At 52.1% G+C, this 16,309-nt stretch overlaps 4 protein-coding genes across 4 annotated transcripts; 2 read left to right on the forward strand and 2 right to left on the reverse strand.

Moving 5' to 3' along the window:
• Nucleotides 1-1,408: 1,408 nt before the first annotated feature.
• Nucleotides 1,409-2,008, forward strand: HMPREF1120_07062 (uncharacterized protein; the record flags this gene model as incomplete). The annotated part of the gene is made up of 1 exon (XM_009161276.1): nucleotides 1,409-2,008. The coding sequence occupies one exon, from the start codon at nucleotides 1,409-1,411 to the stop codon at nucleotides 2,006-2,008; it is 600 nt and encodes a 199-aa protein (XP_009159524.1).
• Nucleotides 2,009-2,955: 947 nt separating this feature from the next.
• HMPREF1120_07063 (uncharacterized protein) lies at nucleotides 2,956-4,107 on the forward strand (the record flags this gene model as incomplete). The annotated part of the gene is made up of 1 exon (XM_009161277.1): nucleotides 2,956-4,107. The coding sequence occupies one exon, from the start codon at nucleotides 2,956-2,958 to the stop codon at nucleotides 4,105-4,107; it is 1,152 nt and encodes a 383-aa protein (XP_009159525.1).
• A 108-nt stretch (nucleotides 4,108-4,215) lies between these two features.
• Nucleotides 4,216-8,501, reverse strand: HMPREF1120_07064 (uncharacterized protein). Its single transcript, XM_009161278.1, has 2 exons — nucleotides 7,550-8,501; nucleotides 4,216-7,501 (listed from the first exon to the last, which is right to left on the reverse strand). The coding sequence occupies exons 1-2, from the start codon at nucleotides 7,575-7,577 to the stop codon at nucleotides 4,539-4,541; spliced, it is 2,991 nt and encodes a 996-aa protein (XP_009159526.1). The 5' UTR covers nucleotides 7,578-8,501; the 3' UTR covers nucleotides 4,216-4,538.
• A 15-nt stretch (nucleotides 8,502-8,516) lies between these two features.
• Nucleotides 8,517-16,267, reverse strand: HMPREF1120_07065 (fatty acid synthase subunit beta). Its single transcript, XM_009161279.1, has one exon. It carries the CDS (start codon nucleotides 15,447-15,449, stop codon nucleotides 9,183-9,185), a length of 6,267 nt encoding a protein of 2,088 aa, XP_009159527.1. The 5' UTR covers nucleotides 15,450-16,267; the 3' UTR covers nucleotides 8,517-9,182.
• Nucleotides 16,268-16,309: the final 42 nt, after the last annotated feature.

The raw sequence follows: 16,309 nt of genomic DNA on the forward strand, positions 1-16,309 counted from the left end.
GGCTTGGCGCGCCTCGGTCTGTGTCTACCTCGCGCACCCGCGCAACTCTCCTTCATAGTCTTCCGTACTGCAATTCTATCAATCATACACCTATTGCTCCTGTTAGGTTCGTGATAGATATATAGGCTACTGCCTCTATAAGGCTATTATATTAAGAGTTACGCGCCGAGGCAATAACGAGGTCTCCACGGGATACTATATACTCGCGTATATAAGTTGCTATAGTACTATACTATCGCTATATAATATCGATATACGTTCTTAATCGATATTATATCGACGGCAGTTATTATAATTTCAGCACTTTTATATTCTAAATCGACTGCGTACGGCGATATTAAGATTACGCCAACTATAACGTCTCGGATAGCAAATTTTTAGATTCGATACGATTATAGTACTAATTTACTAGGCTTAGCTATCGCTTATATTATAAAACTATCGTTGTGGCGGCTGTAAACATTATATATTTCAACTGCGTGTAGAAATGCGATCGTATCGCTGTGGACGATCGTATCGCTGTGGTGCACTCGGTGGGGGGAACAACCGACGAGTGCTGACGGAGTGCACGGTTAGGATGATTCTCTTATCGTCTACGTTGTAAACACGGTCAAGTACGCGTCAAGTTGAGTTTGTGTCTATCACTGGCAGAGACCGAGGCGCTGTTCTGTATCTCCTCTCATCTCATCCCGTGTCCTTATCGTCTCATCCCATTTTCCTGCCACTGCATCAACCCCTCCATCTCGCCTGGTCCATCATCTGCTTATCGTGGCGTGCGCGACGCCGCAGCCCGTGACTCACCCACTGACCAATCTTGATGCTGTTCCTTGCCTTGTGCCTTGATCAGGATCCAGGGCCACTGGCACTACGCACCGTCAGGCTGCTCTCGTCTGCGCCCCTCGATCGTCTCACCCGCGTCCTCCACATTGGCACTCCCAGAGGATATGGGCACTTGTTGTGACTAGTAGTACCCTCACCCTGATCCTGTCGTTGGTGGCGGGTGCCGTTGTTGCGTCCGAGTCCTCACCACTGCATCTCATCTGCCACCTCCGCGCGTGTGACTCCTCCCAGTCACTCATCAATCGTCGTATCCGTCAGCGATCCAATATCCTGTCGACTACCTACAATACTACTAGTAGTAGTCCTTCCTTCTCTCTTTGTTTCTCTTCTTCGACGGCCACTCTTCGGTTTGGTCTCCTTCTCTTTGTCTCACTCAGCCCACCTACCCGTACCACCTACCAAGGCAACTGACCTTTCTTTGTCCACCGTCCTCGACATCTCTCCTACTGAGTACATCATACCTCCTAGTCTGAACGCGTCATTCCTCGCTCTCCGGACCGAAAGTGTCCCTCGACTCTGCTTACTACTTGTATTTCTTCGGCATCCATCCTTGTAACTCTACTACACAATGTCGGCCTACAGCACCAACGACCTCCGCAGCCCAGCGAAACCATACCAGCGAGAGAAGAACCAGCACAGCAAGTGGGCGAGAGGGGTAAAGACGGTATATAGCCGTTACCCAGACGTGCCTCAGCACGAACGAGAAACTATCATCCCTGGCCGGCCTGCACCCCGAGATCTTGATCGACGATTGGGCCGTGCTGGAGCTCGAGAGCGACACAGCATGCAGAACAAACTCAGTGGCCAAGCGGCCACTCTTGCACGCAAAGTCTTTCGCAACGAGGTGGTCGAAGCCATCGACGGACCTCTGGCACTTGTCTCGGACACATCTGAGGAAGAAGATGTTTTGGACGCCTCTACTGCTCCTCTTCCGGCCGAGGCAGACTTTATGTACAGCTACGATGCCCCAAGCGGTCCTCGCAACGGCACTGACATCTTGAGCCACGCCATCAACCAAGCCGTTCAACGATTCGAGAACAGCGAAACCGAGAAACTGGTCAACAAAGAATACGACGTTGTTGATGGCAAAGACATGGTCGACCTGTCGACCGGTGATGATGAGGACGAGCATGACTTTGAGATGATTGAACACTCTCAGTTGAACTAATCAGTCTTATTACACTACAATCGACGAGACTGTCTGGCCACCGCAGTTCGGCCCAACCGACATTAATCGTTGTATTGCCTATACCCAGTAATCCACTTCTACCATGCAGCTGCATGCGTCATTGCCATCAGTTTATATCTTTTTTCGTTTAGCAAGATACCCAAGGAGTCATTAGGGAAGCGGACCACCGACGGGGTGTGGATCATGGGCACACTAGACTGACGCTTTCTGAGGACATGAATGACCTTGGAGGGCACCTGGGAGCTTTGGCTCCTGTCGCTTGACTTTGTTGGCGTTTATGGACAGATGTGTGCCGAGAGCTACAGCATTTGTTTTTAGGTAGCATACCGTAATTGCACGATATTAGTATCACAGAGCATCAACATCGGGTGGCCGGATTCAGGCGAAGACAGAGTCCTCATTCTTCGAAGCGTACAAAGAGTCGCGCTCAGGACATGTGACGCGTTGGAGGCGCTGCACTGGCGCCTGTCAACAATGACGATATCAAGGTCCATTAGTCAACCCGTACTCGGTTAGCGTGAGATGGTCGGCGGTTAGCAGGACAGACCGGAGTTAACAGCCAGAACCGCTGTGCAAACACGACAAACTACTCAGGCTGTAGTGTACAGGACGAACCTCGAATTTCATAATGTTGTAGTGGTTATCGAGCATCTTCACCAACACTGGCAGAGCCTCTAACCCTATCTTGACCCTCAGGCCGTCTCCTCGACTGTCTCTGGTAACGCCACGACATCTGCTCTCGTGCTTGTACCTCGTGCTCGACAGATCGATTTATCCTCCACAGTATAATCGTCGCGCGCCCAAAAAAGAAAAGAGGTCAAGACTATTACTACTGCGCACCCACACAAGCCCGCACAGCGAGTGGAACAGGGCAGGACAGAGCAGAGCACTTCAATGGGACTGCAGTGCCAGTCTCCGCAACCACCATGCCAAACTCCAATCTAGCCGCCTACCTGGCCAAAAATTACCTAACAGCCTCGACGACATCAACGCCGCCAGACTCGGACTTTGCCGACTCGACACGACCCAAGAAGAAGCGGAGGAAGAACAAAGAAACAGCAAGCGGTGGTGGGGGCCTGATCATCGCCGACGACGACGAGGATCTATCGTTACGCAAGGGACCACAAGACCAAAATGACGATAATGAGATCCCGATATTTGAAACGAATGTCAAATCAGCCGAGTTTAGAAAGAAGAAAGGTGGAAGTGGATGGAAAGTAGTGTCTGAACCAACAACCACCACCACCTCTGGAAACAACCACACAAACAACAATGGCGATGGCGCTGGCGATGCTGCCGCAGCGGCAGAAGCAGATCGCATCCTCGCACAGGCAGAAAAGGAAGCCCGTCGGCGCCGCCGGGAAATCGAAGACGAAGATGCGCCTGCGATTGTCGAAACCGACTCTACGCCGGTCATGGCGTCCGGTGTTCGCGCAGGTCTACAAACGGCCGAAGACACGGCTGCTCTGATTGCGCGGGAACAGAAAGAGTCCAAAAAGAAGTCGAAAAGCAAGGAAGACAAGCCACAAGAAGAAGAAACAATCTATCGAGATGCCACGGGCCGTCGGATTGATATTTCTATGAAACGCGCCGAGGCGCGGGCGGCCGAACTTGAACGAATAAAAGCGGAGAAAAAAGCCCGCGAAGATGCTATGGGTGAAGTGCAACGGAGGGAGAAAGAGGCTCGGAAACAACAGCTTGACGAGGCCAAGTTTATGACGTTGGCTCGCGGCGCTGATGACGAGGAAATGAATGATATGTTGCGTAGGCAGAAACGGTGGGATGATCCGATGGCTGGGTATATTGCGCAGCAAGAGGAAGATAACGGCGAAAGGGAGTTGGTGAAGTCGAAAACGAAAGCAAGGGGGAAGGAGAAGTCTGGTGGTGGTGGTGGAATAGTAAAGACGAGGAAACGAGTTTATGCGGGCCATGCCCCTCCAAACAGGTACGGTATTCTACCTGGTTGGCGATGGGACGGGGTCGATCGCAGCACGGGCTTTGAGAAGGAATGGTTTCAGGCTAGGTCGAGGAGTGCCAGGGTTGAAGAGTTGAAGTATCAGTGGCAGATGGATGAATAGGAAGGATACTAGGGATCTAGCTAGGTACGTGCTGTACATACAGTACTAGTACTGCTAGTCAGTACCTACTGGATGATGCAGGATGAGAACCAAAACGACGTAGTTGGCAATAATTTGAACACTGGCAATATATTCTACCTACCCAATAATGACAACTCGAATGACTGCGAGGTGTTCCATTCAAGAGGCTCGACGGAGTCGAAGGTACTGGGCACGCACAGTACCTACTGTCCTGTACTGCCCATTCTACCGGTCTACCAAGTTCCTGGTTGGTAGATACCTCCTAGACTGCCGTGCTACATACCTACAGTAGATGTACTATAGTAGATACTGTACTGTACTGTCCTGTCCTGTACATTGATCAAAAGCTCCTTGGACCTAAGTAGGTATCGATTCATCAGACACCAGACTACCTACCTTAGGTACCTATATCAAGACCGTGACAAACTTGAAGAAGAGCCAAGCCGTGGCACAAATTTCACCTCCCAGTCACCACCACCACTACTGCCCTCAGTATCTCTGTCGTTGTATCCATCTCCAAAAACAACCCTAAACCTCCCCACCATCTCGGCACAAGGCCAACCATCCGGTCCGCGATTGACATGGACGGTCTCGAGATGATGCATGAAACTGCTGACGTTGCCAAAGATTGGCGTCGAAGACGGCGTCGCAGACGTCGTCGAGCCGCCTCCACCGCCACCACCACCACCTAGTACGCCTTCACCCTCTCGGTTGTTCAAGTTGTTCTCCAACCATCCACGACTCCTCCCCTCGGCACAGCAAAAGATGCATCCGAAACTGCCAAAGATGTCATTTGGACTTCTTCCACCGCCGCCACCACCAGAGGTTGTTGCTGTTGTTGTTGTCAAGACCGTCGATGCCTGCGGCACCGGCATAGCCACAGCCTTCACAGCAACATGACACCGAGCCAAAAACGCCCATTTATATCTCACCCCGCCGCCTTCCGACACGCGGATTTTCGGATCGAATATTCGTTCGACCTTTGGTTTTTGTTTCGATTTCTGTTTGGATTTCTTCGTTTCACCAGTCCCTGTACCGGCTCGGGTTTCACCACTCGCCGTTCCGCTCACTGCGTTCGCGGTTCGCACTGGTGCCGGTCCCTCAAAGTTACATTTTTCACACTTCCAATATGTAATCATACCAGAAAGACCCGATGGTCGATTGGCGAGTCCGAAAGCTTTGCGCTCCATGCCGGCTTGGAGACGGAATGCGCCTTTGCAGAAACCTAGTAGGTCTTTGTCTGTGGGGAGAGTTAGGGGGATATGGATCTGTGTGGGTATGGATATGGGTGTAGACATGGGCGTGGTTGTGGACAGACATCGAGAGTTTGAGTTTGATATAGTTGAAATTGGTGCTGTAGATGTAGACTCAAGAAGATTGTTCAGGTTCCCAGTGGTGTTGATGTCTGTGGCCGGACTCAACAAGGATGATGATGGTGGTGGATCAGGTCGTTGTGCTGGTGGTAGAGGACGAGGCGTAGTAGTGAATGTTGTTGTAGATGTCGACGTGGAGGTAGGTCTGGAATGAGATTTAGAATCAGACATTGTGGTGTTGTTTGACTTTTTCTGCTGCTGTGTCTGGTGCTGTTGCTGTTGCTTCTCGATTTTTGGTGTTGACGAGTGCGGCATAAATCTATACTGTTGGCGTGGCGGTTGAGCTTGTGTCGGTGGCTGAGGTAGAGGTACAGAAGGAGGTTCTCGTGGTTGCCTTTCCGCAGCACGTACAGAAAGTGGAAGAGGATGACTGTGACTTTGAAATTCATCATGTGAACTAATTGCAGCCGCATGTGTTCCGACAGGAGCAGAGTGTTGTCGAGCTCCGCGTCCAAGAACATGACCCAAGCGAACCGGACGAAGTCCAGCCCTACCAGTTTGATCGTCAACTCGAGTCTCTGGATTGCGCAGAGCATTTAGCGAGTCAGATCTCGGCTGTTGCTGCGGCCGGGGCGGTCGACTTGTTTCCTGTAGCTGTCGAACACGCTCACCCTCCCGGGCGTCGGCATGTTGGATAGTTACAGTAACATTATGAGCTCGCTGCACATAGGGCAACGGCGACGCACCAGCAGCAGAAGAGAACATTGGTCGCTGCTGTTGCTGCGATGGCCTAGAAACTTGTTTCTCCGGTGTCAACGGCTGCTGCGGTTGGTACATGTCATATATTGTACTGTGGCTGTACTGTCTCCCATCGGTTCGGTAGGCGGCTGCATCTGAAACCACCGGAGACTCAACCTGTTGATGTTGATCGTATCCATGTTGCTGCTGTTGTTGGTGTACGTGTTCACCGTAATCATCTGGACCGTATCGGTCACGCGAGTTTCGAGTTCGAGGTTGGTTTGTATGCGAAATGTCGGGAGAAGAGGAGTGGTATGTGTGGCCACTTCCGGCGGTGGAAGAAGACGACGAGTACCGATGGTGAACCGTCTTTTCATTTCGGTCAGGTTCGGTTTCTTTCCTGCATGGGTGCGGTCGTCCGCCAGGCTGAGGAAACAACAGCAAAATATTGTCATCGGGCGCCAATGCTTGCGACGACCTCCGCCGTAGACTTACTGTGTCCGAGTCGTCTGAGAGCACGGGTAGTGCCAGAGTGCGCTGATTTCCCTGGTGGTGGCCGCCAACTGGGAGGGGGAGGGCTTCAGTGACACGAGACTCAAAAGGAAGTGCCAACGACGCCCACAAGTTAGACTGTTTCTCTGCACTGGACTTCTCATCACCACCCATTCCTCTCTCCTTCCCATAAGACCTCCCCAAACCGTCGGCGACAGTCAACCCGAAATTATCCAACTTCTCTGGATCCGGAGTCCTCGGACCCATGAAGACAGCGGATGCCGACGACTGTGTGCTCCGACTACTGGAATACCCCAGCGACGGAGACATAGGCGGCATAAGACGTCCCGCACTGGCAGGGGACGAATAGGAAGAAGAAGACATAGACATAGACGGAGGGTAATATGCCTGTGCTTTGGCAGCATCAGATAGTCGTTGAGACAATTGCCCCAAACACACAGCAGCATTGACACGACTGTCGTCGGAGGCGGTCAACAAGACCTGAAAGTCCAGATCTATTCCATCCATGTATACACTTCGCAAAGTGTTGATGAGGGTCAATTGGAGATTGATCAGGACATCTTTCATCTGCTCTCTGGCCTGGATGTCGCCGCAGGCGTATTGTTCTCCAAACCGTTTCAGATCATGTTCGTAATGGCCGCGTACGATGACCGGTCCGAGGGCAAGAGAGTCCAATAGTTCTCGGGTGGATTCGGCGGGAAGATGGTCTGCCTTTGTCCTTCCATCTTCACCTTCGCTTTGAGTGTCTCTGTCTCTCTGCTCGCGAATGCGCTGGACTAGTTTAGAAGAGTCTTCGAACGCGCCGATCACTATGCAGTCGGTCAGAGAAATAACAAACTTCTAGGATCATAACGTACCAGCACGGACGAGAGAGGATATGTCCATTTTAGCCTGTTCGGGCTCTTGACAAGACCACAATCTGTATGGCGCCTCGATTGATCTTGGTCAACTCGGGGAACGTCGGTCTGGTCATGGTCTGGTTAAACGTTGTTTATGCTGATCCGAGTCCAGCAGGAATCCTGAAAGTAATAAAAGCCCACCACCACCAGAGAAATATCCTACAGCAAACAGCTGTAGTGAGTAAAAATAAAAACAAATATCAAAAACGATCCGATCCCGAGCAGAACGGGTCACACGCGTAACAAGACGGAAATGGACGACGGGGAGGGGCTTGGGCTGTCTTCCATGCTATGCATGCTCTGTCTGCCTTTCTCAGCCAACACGGAGCGGAGGGAAACAAGAAGCATCAAAGCCATTTGACAATTCAAGTCATTGAGCCATTCGTTGACAAGCTCGCATGTGAGCTCACACACACAGCCTGAACTCGAGTCAACCTCGCCATCGAACGAGAGGTTGAAAAGGCGGTTTTCGGCCCGTGGGGAGCCTGATTGCATGCATTGCTTGTCTGCCAGGGATCAGCCGTCGCATCGGCCCTCACCTCCGAGGCATGCGGCATGGGCATGCATGGGGAGAGGACACGACACGACAGGGCAGAGCGAAGCTGCAGGGATTGGATTGCACATGGCCTGCCATGGGACAGTAGTAGTACAGCAGAGAAGAAGAGTACTATTTTACTAGCACACCGAGCGGACGCAACTCAAATCGGGGCGCTGCGAGGGCGACTCATTGGCGGGTTGGACGCTCGTAACTGTAACAGCGACGGCTACGCAAGAGGCCGGACGGCAATGCAGACTTCAAAGTTGTCGTTGACCTGTTTCTGCCGTGTGGTTGGTTAAACAATCACAATTGACGCTTGATCAAGAGGCAGCGAAGCAGACTTCTGACCCTCGACAACTGGGCGAACTCGACTGATCAACACAGATATTTCACGAATAGTCTTGTTTGACTGGCTATTTTCCACCTTGTCCATCAACACGGTCAATCCCGCTTCATCGGCAGCCCTTTTAGGGGCGCTTCAACTACCAACCAGTTGGTCTCAATTACTCTCTGCTCCCTACAAACACCCGAAACCCAGACGGACAGACAGACACTCGACCTCCGCCCATCGGGAATTTCCCTCCTCTTCCCCGGGTCCTTCTTCTCCCTTTTATTCTTCAGGCTGCCAGAGTAAACCCCAGCCTGAGGTCTCGATCGTGGACGACACCTCAATCAGGGGACATGCCTGCTTGCCCCAACCGCCACTGTCACCAGGCGCCCACCGTCAAAACCGCACACCTATCCAACAAGTCGATGGCTGCAGCTAACTATGGCCCAGGCTGAACATCGTTGTAGCCTCATGCGCAGAAACAGAACAGTCCAAATATATGCATAATTGTGGTAAAGGAGATATGAATATTGCCGCTATCCATCATCTCAAAAAGAGGACTACTACTACAGTCCTCTAGAGAGAACTATCTTTTATATAAACAAAGGAAAAACATATCTACCTGACTTCAAACAGCCCGGGAATATTGGCCGGACAACGCCATTCTCGCCAACCAGACACGACCAAGATACAAGGACGCTCGATCAATCAATGGCGATCCCATATTATGCCACACTAGACAATCGCCGGGCACCTGCCTCCCCGGCATTCTCATATTTATCCCAGTCTTCCAGAATCTTAGCCAGCCGAGGCGAGTTGGTGAGCTGATAGACTTCCTGGAAGTATTCCTTGGTGATCTCAAACGGCTTGGCCGTAACATTAGGAATGTACTTGCCGATCAACTTGGCCGGGTCGATGCTGGTCTTGTTGATCTTCTTCAACAAGAATGACCGGAAAGGCTTGACGCCAGATCGCAAGAATGTGCTGTGGAAGGGCACGTCGATGCCCTTCAGAGGGATCACGGCAAAGCCTCGCTCCAGCTCGATCGGTTGCGGTTTGGCCTCGGTCTTCTTCCGGCATTCACCAATGATCTCCACCAGATGTGCCTTGACATCTTCCAACGACATTTGCTGCATCAATGCTTGGATGTCAATCTTTTGCAATTTGAGCACATTGAGCACGTTGGTCAAGCAGTCCAATGCCCGGAGGTCGCCGGCGCAGACGTATTGCATGTTGGCCACGTTGTAGTTGACAATCTCAATCAACCATCCGGTGGTTTCCGCAATGTTCTCCACGACGTATTGTAACGCTTGCTCGTTGAACGTCTTGGAGATACGACTGGGGTTGACGGCGCACATGGAATAGTTGCTGCGGCCTTGTTCGTCACGCTCCACCGCCACTTGCATGGTCAAGCCACGGTAAAAGACCACCGACACCAAACTCTCAATGGGCATCACCTCGGCAATCGAGGCCAACGCAGAATACTCGCCGAGAGAGTGGCCGGCGAAGCTGCTGTCACGCTGGATCAGACCCTTGGATCGCATATCCTCAAAACTGGCCTTCTCCATCAACGTCAAGGCTGGCTGGGTGAATTGAGTGGCAGAGAGCAGACCCGTGGGCAAGCGGTAAGTGTATGAAGTGGTGTTCTCATTGATCTCCTTGAAGATCTTTTCCGACTTGACAGATCCATCTGCATTGACCGTCTCGAAGGTCATGGCCATGTAGTTTTGACGAATGGCCTTGCCACGAGGTCCGCCAAAGTGGATTGTGAGTTCCTTCGGGTTGTTCTTGACAATGTTGATGATGGAGAGACCATAATTGTCCAAGAAGTGCCGATCGGCACGGTCCCAGACTTCCTTCGCCACAGCACTGCGGGCGTAGAGATCCATACCCATGCCTTGTTCCTGAGAACCCTGGCCAGTGAAAACGTACGACGACACTGGTTGCTCCACCTCGGCTTCAGCCAAGAGGACCTTGTCGCCAGTCTCTTTGTTGCTGGTTTCGATCTTGATGATCTTGCGGCCTGCAATCATACCAACGTGTTCGAGTTTCACTTCCAAATCATCGTTGGGAAGCACCATGCCCACCAGAGAAACATGATAGCTTCGAACACGACCAATGTTGTTCTCGGCCGCCCACGTCTCGACTAGACTTCGAACCGCGGCACTAGAGTACATGCCGTGGGTGATGGTACCGGGGAGGTTGGCATAGCTGGCGAAGATACGCGAAACGTGGATCGGGTTGTAGTCGCCAGAGACTCGTGCATACGTCTCGTTGGATGCGGGTGCCTTCAGAGACAGGGGTGTCTTTCCGCTCAAGGGAATGGGGTTCTCGAAGTTGACGGGCTGTTCAATGGACGAGCCGTGTCGCTGCAGATAATCCACAACTGGATTGCCGTGGGACACACCGGCATCATACTCGACCGATGCCACCTGGATGACTTCTTTAGTGGGAAGTTCCAAGAGAACTTGACCCACCGTCTCGACACGCTCGAAAATGGTCTTGTTCTTGAATCGAACCAAGCTCGACAATCGGAAAGTCAAGGTTTGGCCCAGTAGGTCAATGTCCGGCTCGTCAAGGTGGAACCACTCCTTGGATCGCAGGACGGACACATCCTTGCTGGTCGCGAGCGTGACCTGCATGGGCGTCTCCTCTCTGCGCTGGAACGTGTTCTCATAATCGGTATAATTACCGCGATACAGGAACTGACTGGTAACTTCCATGACAGGTTGACCATCCCTGGTGATTGTGCCACAAACCTCAACCATTTTGCCAGATTCTTGGTTGATGACGGCATTGATGCGAGCAGTGGTATGCAGCTCATCACCGGCTTTCAATGGTTCCGCCCCAGGAAGCATGCGGAAGCCGTTAGACAGATGGACAAGTTTGAGCAAGTCTCCGTCAATCGATCTGGGGAAGATAGGTTTGGTAATGGCCTTCCAGCCAACCACGATAGCAAAGTCCATAGGTGCAAAGACTTCCTTGCCAGGACGATCGACAAAAGCCTCAGCAGTGTTGCCCACCGCATGAACGAAATCGGCAATGTCCTGGGTATTAACAGTCGCTTTCCCACCGTCGAAAGTGTTGGTGGTCGGAATATCAAAGGGCACATCCTTCTCGCCGAACCAGATTCGATAGTAGAACTCCTTGATTCGGTCGTTGCGTCCTTCCATCACTTCGTGGATGGGGGCGTAGCCAGTCTCCGGGTGGTAGATAAACCGTAATGGCAGTGCAACCGCTTCACCCTCTGCAGTTCGCTCCTCCCACATGTTCATAAGAATCTCATTTTTCCCGACCAGGCCAATGTCAAGGGTCTTGACCATCTGGCCTGCTTGGTTGGGCTCCTTGACCACGATAGTCGTCTTGGAAGGATCCTTAGGATGGGCGATCTCGACAGTCATTCCACGAGTTGGAGCCAAAATCCGTTTGACAGGGTTGTTTTGATATCTCGCGCCTTGCACGAAGACATCCGTGGTGAAAAAGGCGTGTCGCCACGAGTAGGTCTTGCCGGCGAGGAGCTGAGTCCAAGCATCAACATCTGGAAGAGTGGCCGTAGGAGAATTGGACAGTCGGTAGGTGATACGAGAGCCGTCAGGGATCACGGTAACGCCGTCGAGCTCGACCACGCTTTCAGGGGACGTGATAATCTTGCCACCAAAGTACTCCACGACCGGAACAGCAGATTCACGGCCACCGTAGATATCTTGGATAAGGCCCTTGATGTGAGCATTATGGATGCCATCCAAGATGTCTTTGACAGGTTCGTCAATCTTGGTGGAGTATCTAGCAGCCATTGGGCCCTGCAGAATACAAGTTCGCCCAACGTCCTGGCCTACTACAGCGTCCAAATCTTCGGCCTGCCACAGCGAATCCTTCTTGAACCAGAATTCAAAGTTTTCATCCAGCGAAGGAACGAAAGGCACTGGCTTCTGACCACGGCGCTGGCAGAGAAGCAGGAAATGCTGGACATCTTGGGCGCTGATGAGTTGGCTTTCAGCCTCAGGGTAGGCAGCCAGGACCTTTTCCACCACTGGGAAAGGATCGTCCAGTTCGGCGTAGCTTTGGATAAGAGATGGCTTGCCGGAGCCGACAGTGAACCGCTCTTCGACTCGGCGGATGAAGTCCACGGTGAGGTTGCGAAGACTGACATCGATCCACCGTGATTGATGTTTGACGTACATGAGCTCGACCATTCGGCGAACCACTTCGGCATAGGTCATATCTTCGAGATCAACCGTTTCACCGGCCGAGTTCTTCCCGAACCAGACCTTTTGGAAGTCATCATTGAGCTTCTTGATGATGTACTCACGCTGCTTCTTGAGCTCTGCAACACGCTTCTTCTTATCCAAGCTGAAGATCTTTTGATCCATCTCAGCCCAGAATTTGACACCACGAGTGGCCAGTTTGTGGATTGGCTCGCCCATCTCAGATCGAACGGTGATGACGCCGCCAGCAGGTCCTTTGTACGTCTTCTCCCATTCACTGTCGTCAACGCCCGGGGCTTCGACGATGGCTTTCTTGGCGTTGTACGAGGTGTGAGCTTCCTTCGCAGTCATCATTCGGCTGCCAAACAGGAAGCCGTCGAATGGCATCGAAGGATATCCGAATTTCCGGGACCAAACACCGGTAAGGTAGGGATAAGTGTCTTCGGCGCCACCAAAGCCGCTGCCTGCCACCAGAATAATGTTCTGGCATTTGCGAATTCGGCCGTACATCTGCAAAATCGGTTGATGGAAATCCTCAAAGGAGTGATGACCACCACCACGACCGCCTGTCCATTGGAGGATGACCGGGAAAGTTGGGTTGGCCCTTGCGATGTTGATAACTTGCTGTATGGCGTCCATAGAGCCTGGCTTGAAGGAAATGTGTTTGATGCCTAGAGTGTCGATATACTCTTGGGCGACTTCGATGGAAGGCACACCGGCACCAATGGTCAAACCCTCGATGGGGACACCGTCGGCACGGAGTTGTGCCAGCAAAGGGATCTGCCAGCCCATCGCACGGGGGTTGACGTAGATCAGATTGACTGTGATGCCTCGTCCAGGAGGAATGGCCTTTTCGATTTTGGTCAAGGCTTCAGTCATGCTTTTGGCATTATAGTAACCACCACCGGCTAATTCGATATGGTAGCCTGCATTCATGGTGGCAGCAACGAAATCCCACGGCACTGTAGTGGGAGTCATGCCCGCAACCATTAACGGAGGGACGCCCAGCAAGCGAGACATCTTGGTATCCACATAAGTCTGGCCAACGGATGTCTTGACCAATTTGGGGCCATGTTCTTTGACCCAGTTGGTCGCGTACTTGACTGCATGTTCCTCGTCTCGGTCGAAAAGCTCTGGCTTGTACCCGACTTCGGCATTGGTGCCATCCATGGCACCCGCCAGAATAACACGGACGCCAGTACCATCTTTGTTTCGATTGGTGAGAACGCCCAAACCGGAAATACCACCAGGACCGAAGTCGACGATGTGGGTGGCTCCTTCGAAAACTGTGGCCTGTTCCCAATGAACAGGATCTTGAGTGATCATACGCACGAGAGATGGAACAATATCCTTGTCGTGTTGCGCGCGGAGGTCTTCACCGGTATTCGTATCGAAAACGGGGATTGTCAACCGAGAAGCTGGGATCTTGATATCACGGAGATCTTCCTTGATATTTTTGAACGCTTCGCTCAGGAGCGGGCTGTGGAATGGAGCCGTGATCGGCAAAAACCGATTGACGAAGCGTACTTTGCGCTCTGTGTACGGGATTCGGTTCTGGTCCAATCCAGTGGGTGCTTTGACCTTACGGAGTCGCAGGTTAAGACCATGGAGAGAGATGGGTGCCCCAGTGACAACAAAGTTCCGGGCGCTGTTGATCAAGGAAATGGCAATGTGCCGGTCCGTGGGCAAGTGCTCGTTTGTAGCATCAATATGCTCTTGGAGCTGCTTTAGAGAAAGGTCGCGCACAGACAGCATGGGTGTCGGCACGCCTTCTCCAGCCTCGAGCGAATCTTGTAAAATAGATGGCGCAATGCTTGTACGAGGGTAAGCCTGTTGACTCCTCATACCAATCCAGAAAAGCATTGTGATGGCATCTCTGGCGACCCTGGCGAAGCTTTCCCATGATGTTGCAGTAGCAATGGCGGCTGCGGTGACCACTCCTTGCGAATGGCCAGTGGTTCCATTGAAGTGTTCATTCACCTCGCCAGGAGTTTTACCGAGAACTTTACAAGTGACCTGGTAGTGGGCGAGCTGGACCAGACCGATCAATGGCAAGCTGACGGGCGCTGAAACCAGATAATCGGTGTCTGGTTGAGTCTCTCGATCTTCCAACCAGCGGAGGATATCGAGACCCTTGGAATAGAACTTGTCTGCCTTCGGGTCTCTGGCTAGGCTCTGCAGGAGCTCTGCTGAAGACTCGATCAAATCTTTGGTAAACCAGGGATATGTATTATAAACCTCCCGGAGCTCATCAAAATATTCTTCGATATTCCCTTGACCGCCAAAAACTGTGTAGATGCTAGCCTCTTCGTCGTCTGCGGCTCGGAAAAGGGCCGAATCATGGGGTTTGATGGGTCTCGCGACTGCTGCGCGACCTGCATAGTAGCACTTAACCACCTCCAGCTTCTTTGCCGTAATCCCGGGAAGACTGGCAGCTAGAGCATGGACATCGTTGGCATGCATAAAAGATCGCTCAAATTCGTTCAAGACAACCTTGAGCACTTCAACAAAGCCAGACGCTTCCTCGTCATCATCGACTTCAGCAGCAATGAAGCCAATGAAACGAGCAACAAGCTCTGCCTTTGACGAAGGCTCGTCATCTTGAGCTAATTCGTCTGTAGGTTCTGGTAACGAAGCTTTGAAAGCATCTTGTAGCTGCGAGGCGTGGAAATGTAGGGCGGTCGGGATCAAGAAGGAGTATTCGAGGGAGCCATGAGTGAGGCTCAAAGGCCGTAGGTTTTGCGAGGACCGGGGAGTATGAGTGCCAGTAGCACCGCCGGAATACATGTTTGCGAGTGCCGGCCGAGAGAGATGACTGAGGTGAGGAACTCGCAGGGAGGATTAAAGTGAGCAAGCTAATGCCACCCAAGATGTAGAAAAATGAATGAAGAAGCTCTTGCAACGTAGAGCTCTTTGCTATACAGAACAGAGGCACTGGGTCACTTCGACCACAGGTGTGAAGAGTGAGAAAGGAATTGACTGCGAAAGAGTCGGAGGTGAAGGACGAAGCGATAGAGCGACGAGTTAATCAGAGATATCAGCCTCTGGGTCAACGGAAGCTGAGAGGAACTCTAGATGCACCAACTTGTCTGTGGTCGGGCTGGACAAGACCATACAATACCAGTGTGGCAGTTGAGATGGTGGTATAGCAAGTTACCGAGAATAATGCGCCCCAGGCTGCGCCGCGAGATGGTTGAGGACGGCGACGAGGTTTTTCCGGCTCCGCAAAAGCAGGCACAGCCGCCAATCGCCGAGCTCGGATTGACGGCGGGGGGCAAGCTAAATTCTGGTGGGCAGCCGCTGCTGCAGGGACAGGGCCCAGAGGCGTCACCGTTTCTCCCAACCGCAAAGAAAAAAATGGCCAGTCTGTCCTTCATCAACATTCAATAATGAATGAATACTAATCAAAACGTTGCAAGTTGGTGGTTCTAGGCAGCAGTGATCAAGTAGCGATATTCAGCGTATCTCTCTCGTGTCTCGTATGTTAGCTGTTTGTATGTGGCTCGATTGAGCAGTTCAACTTGGCCATGGCCCGTCCCCGGGTGGTAGCTGACAGCCCTGCATTGCGTAGGAGGTACTTGGGAGGGAGCTTCGGGGGTTCTCACCCGGCGCCTCCACGGCCGCTACTGGTGCTACTGGGGCGGTCG

The sequence above is a fragment of the Exophiala dermatitidis genome (assembly GCF_000230625.1).
Source record: "Exophiala dermatitidis NIH/UT8656 unplaced genomic scaffold supercont1.6, whole genome shotgun sequence".
Classification (NCBI taxonomy): Eukaryota; Fungi; Ascomycota; class Eurotiomycetes; order Chaetothyriales; family Herpotrichiellaceae; genus Exophiala; species Exophiala dermatitidis.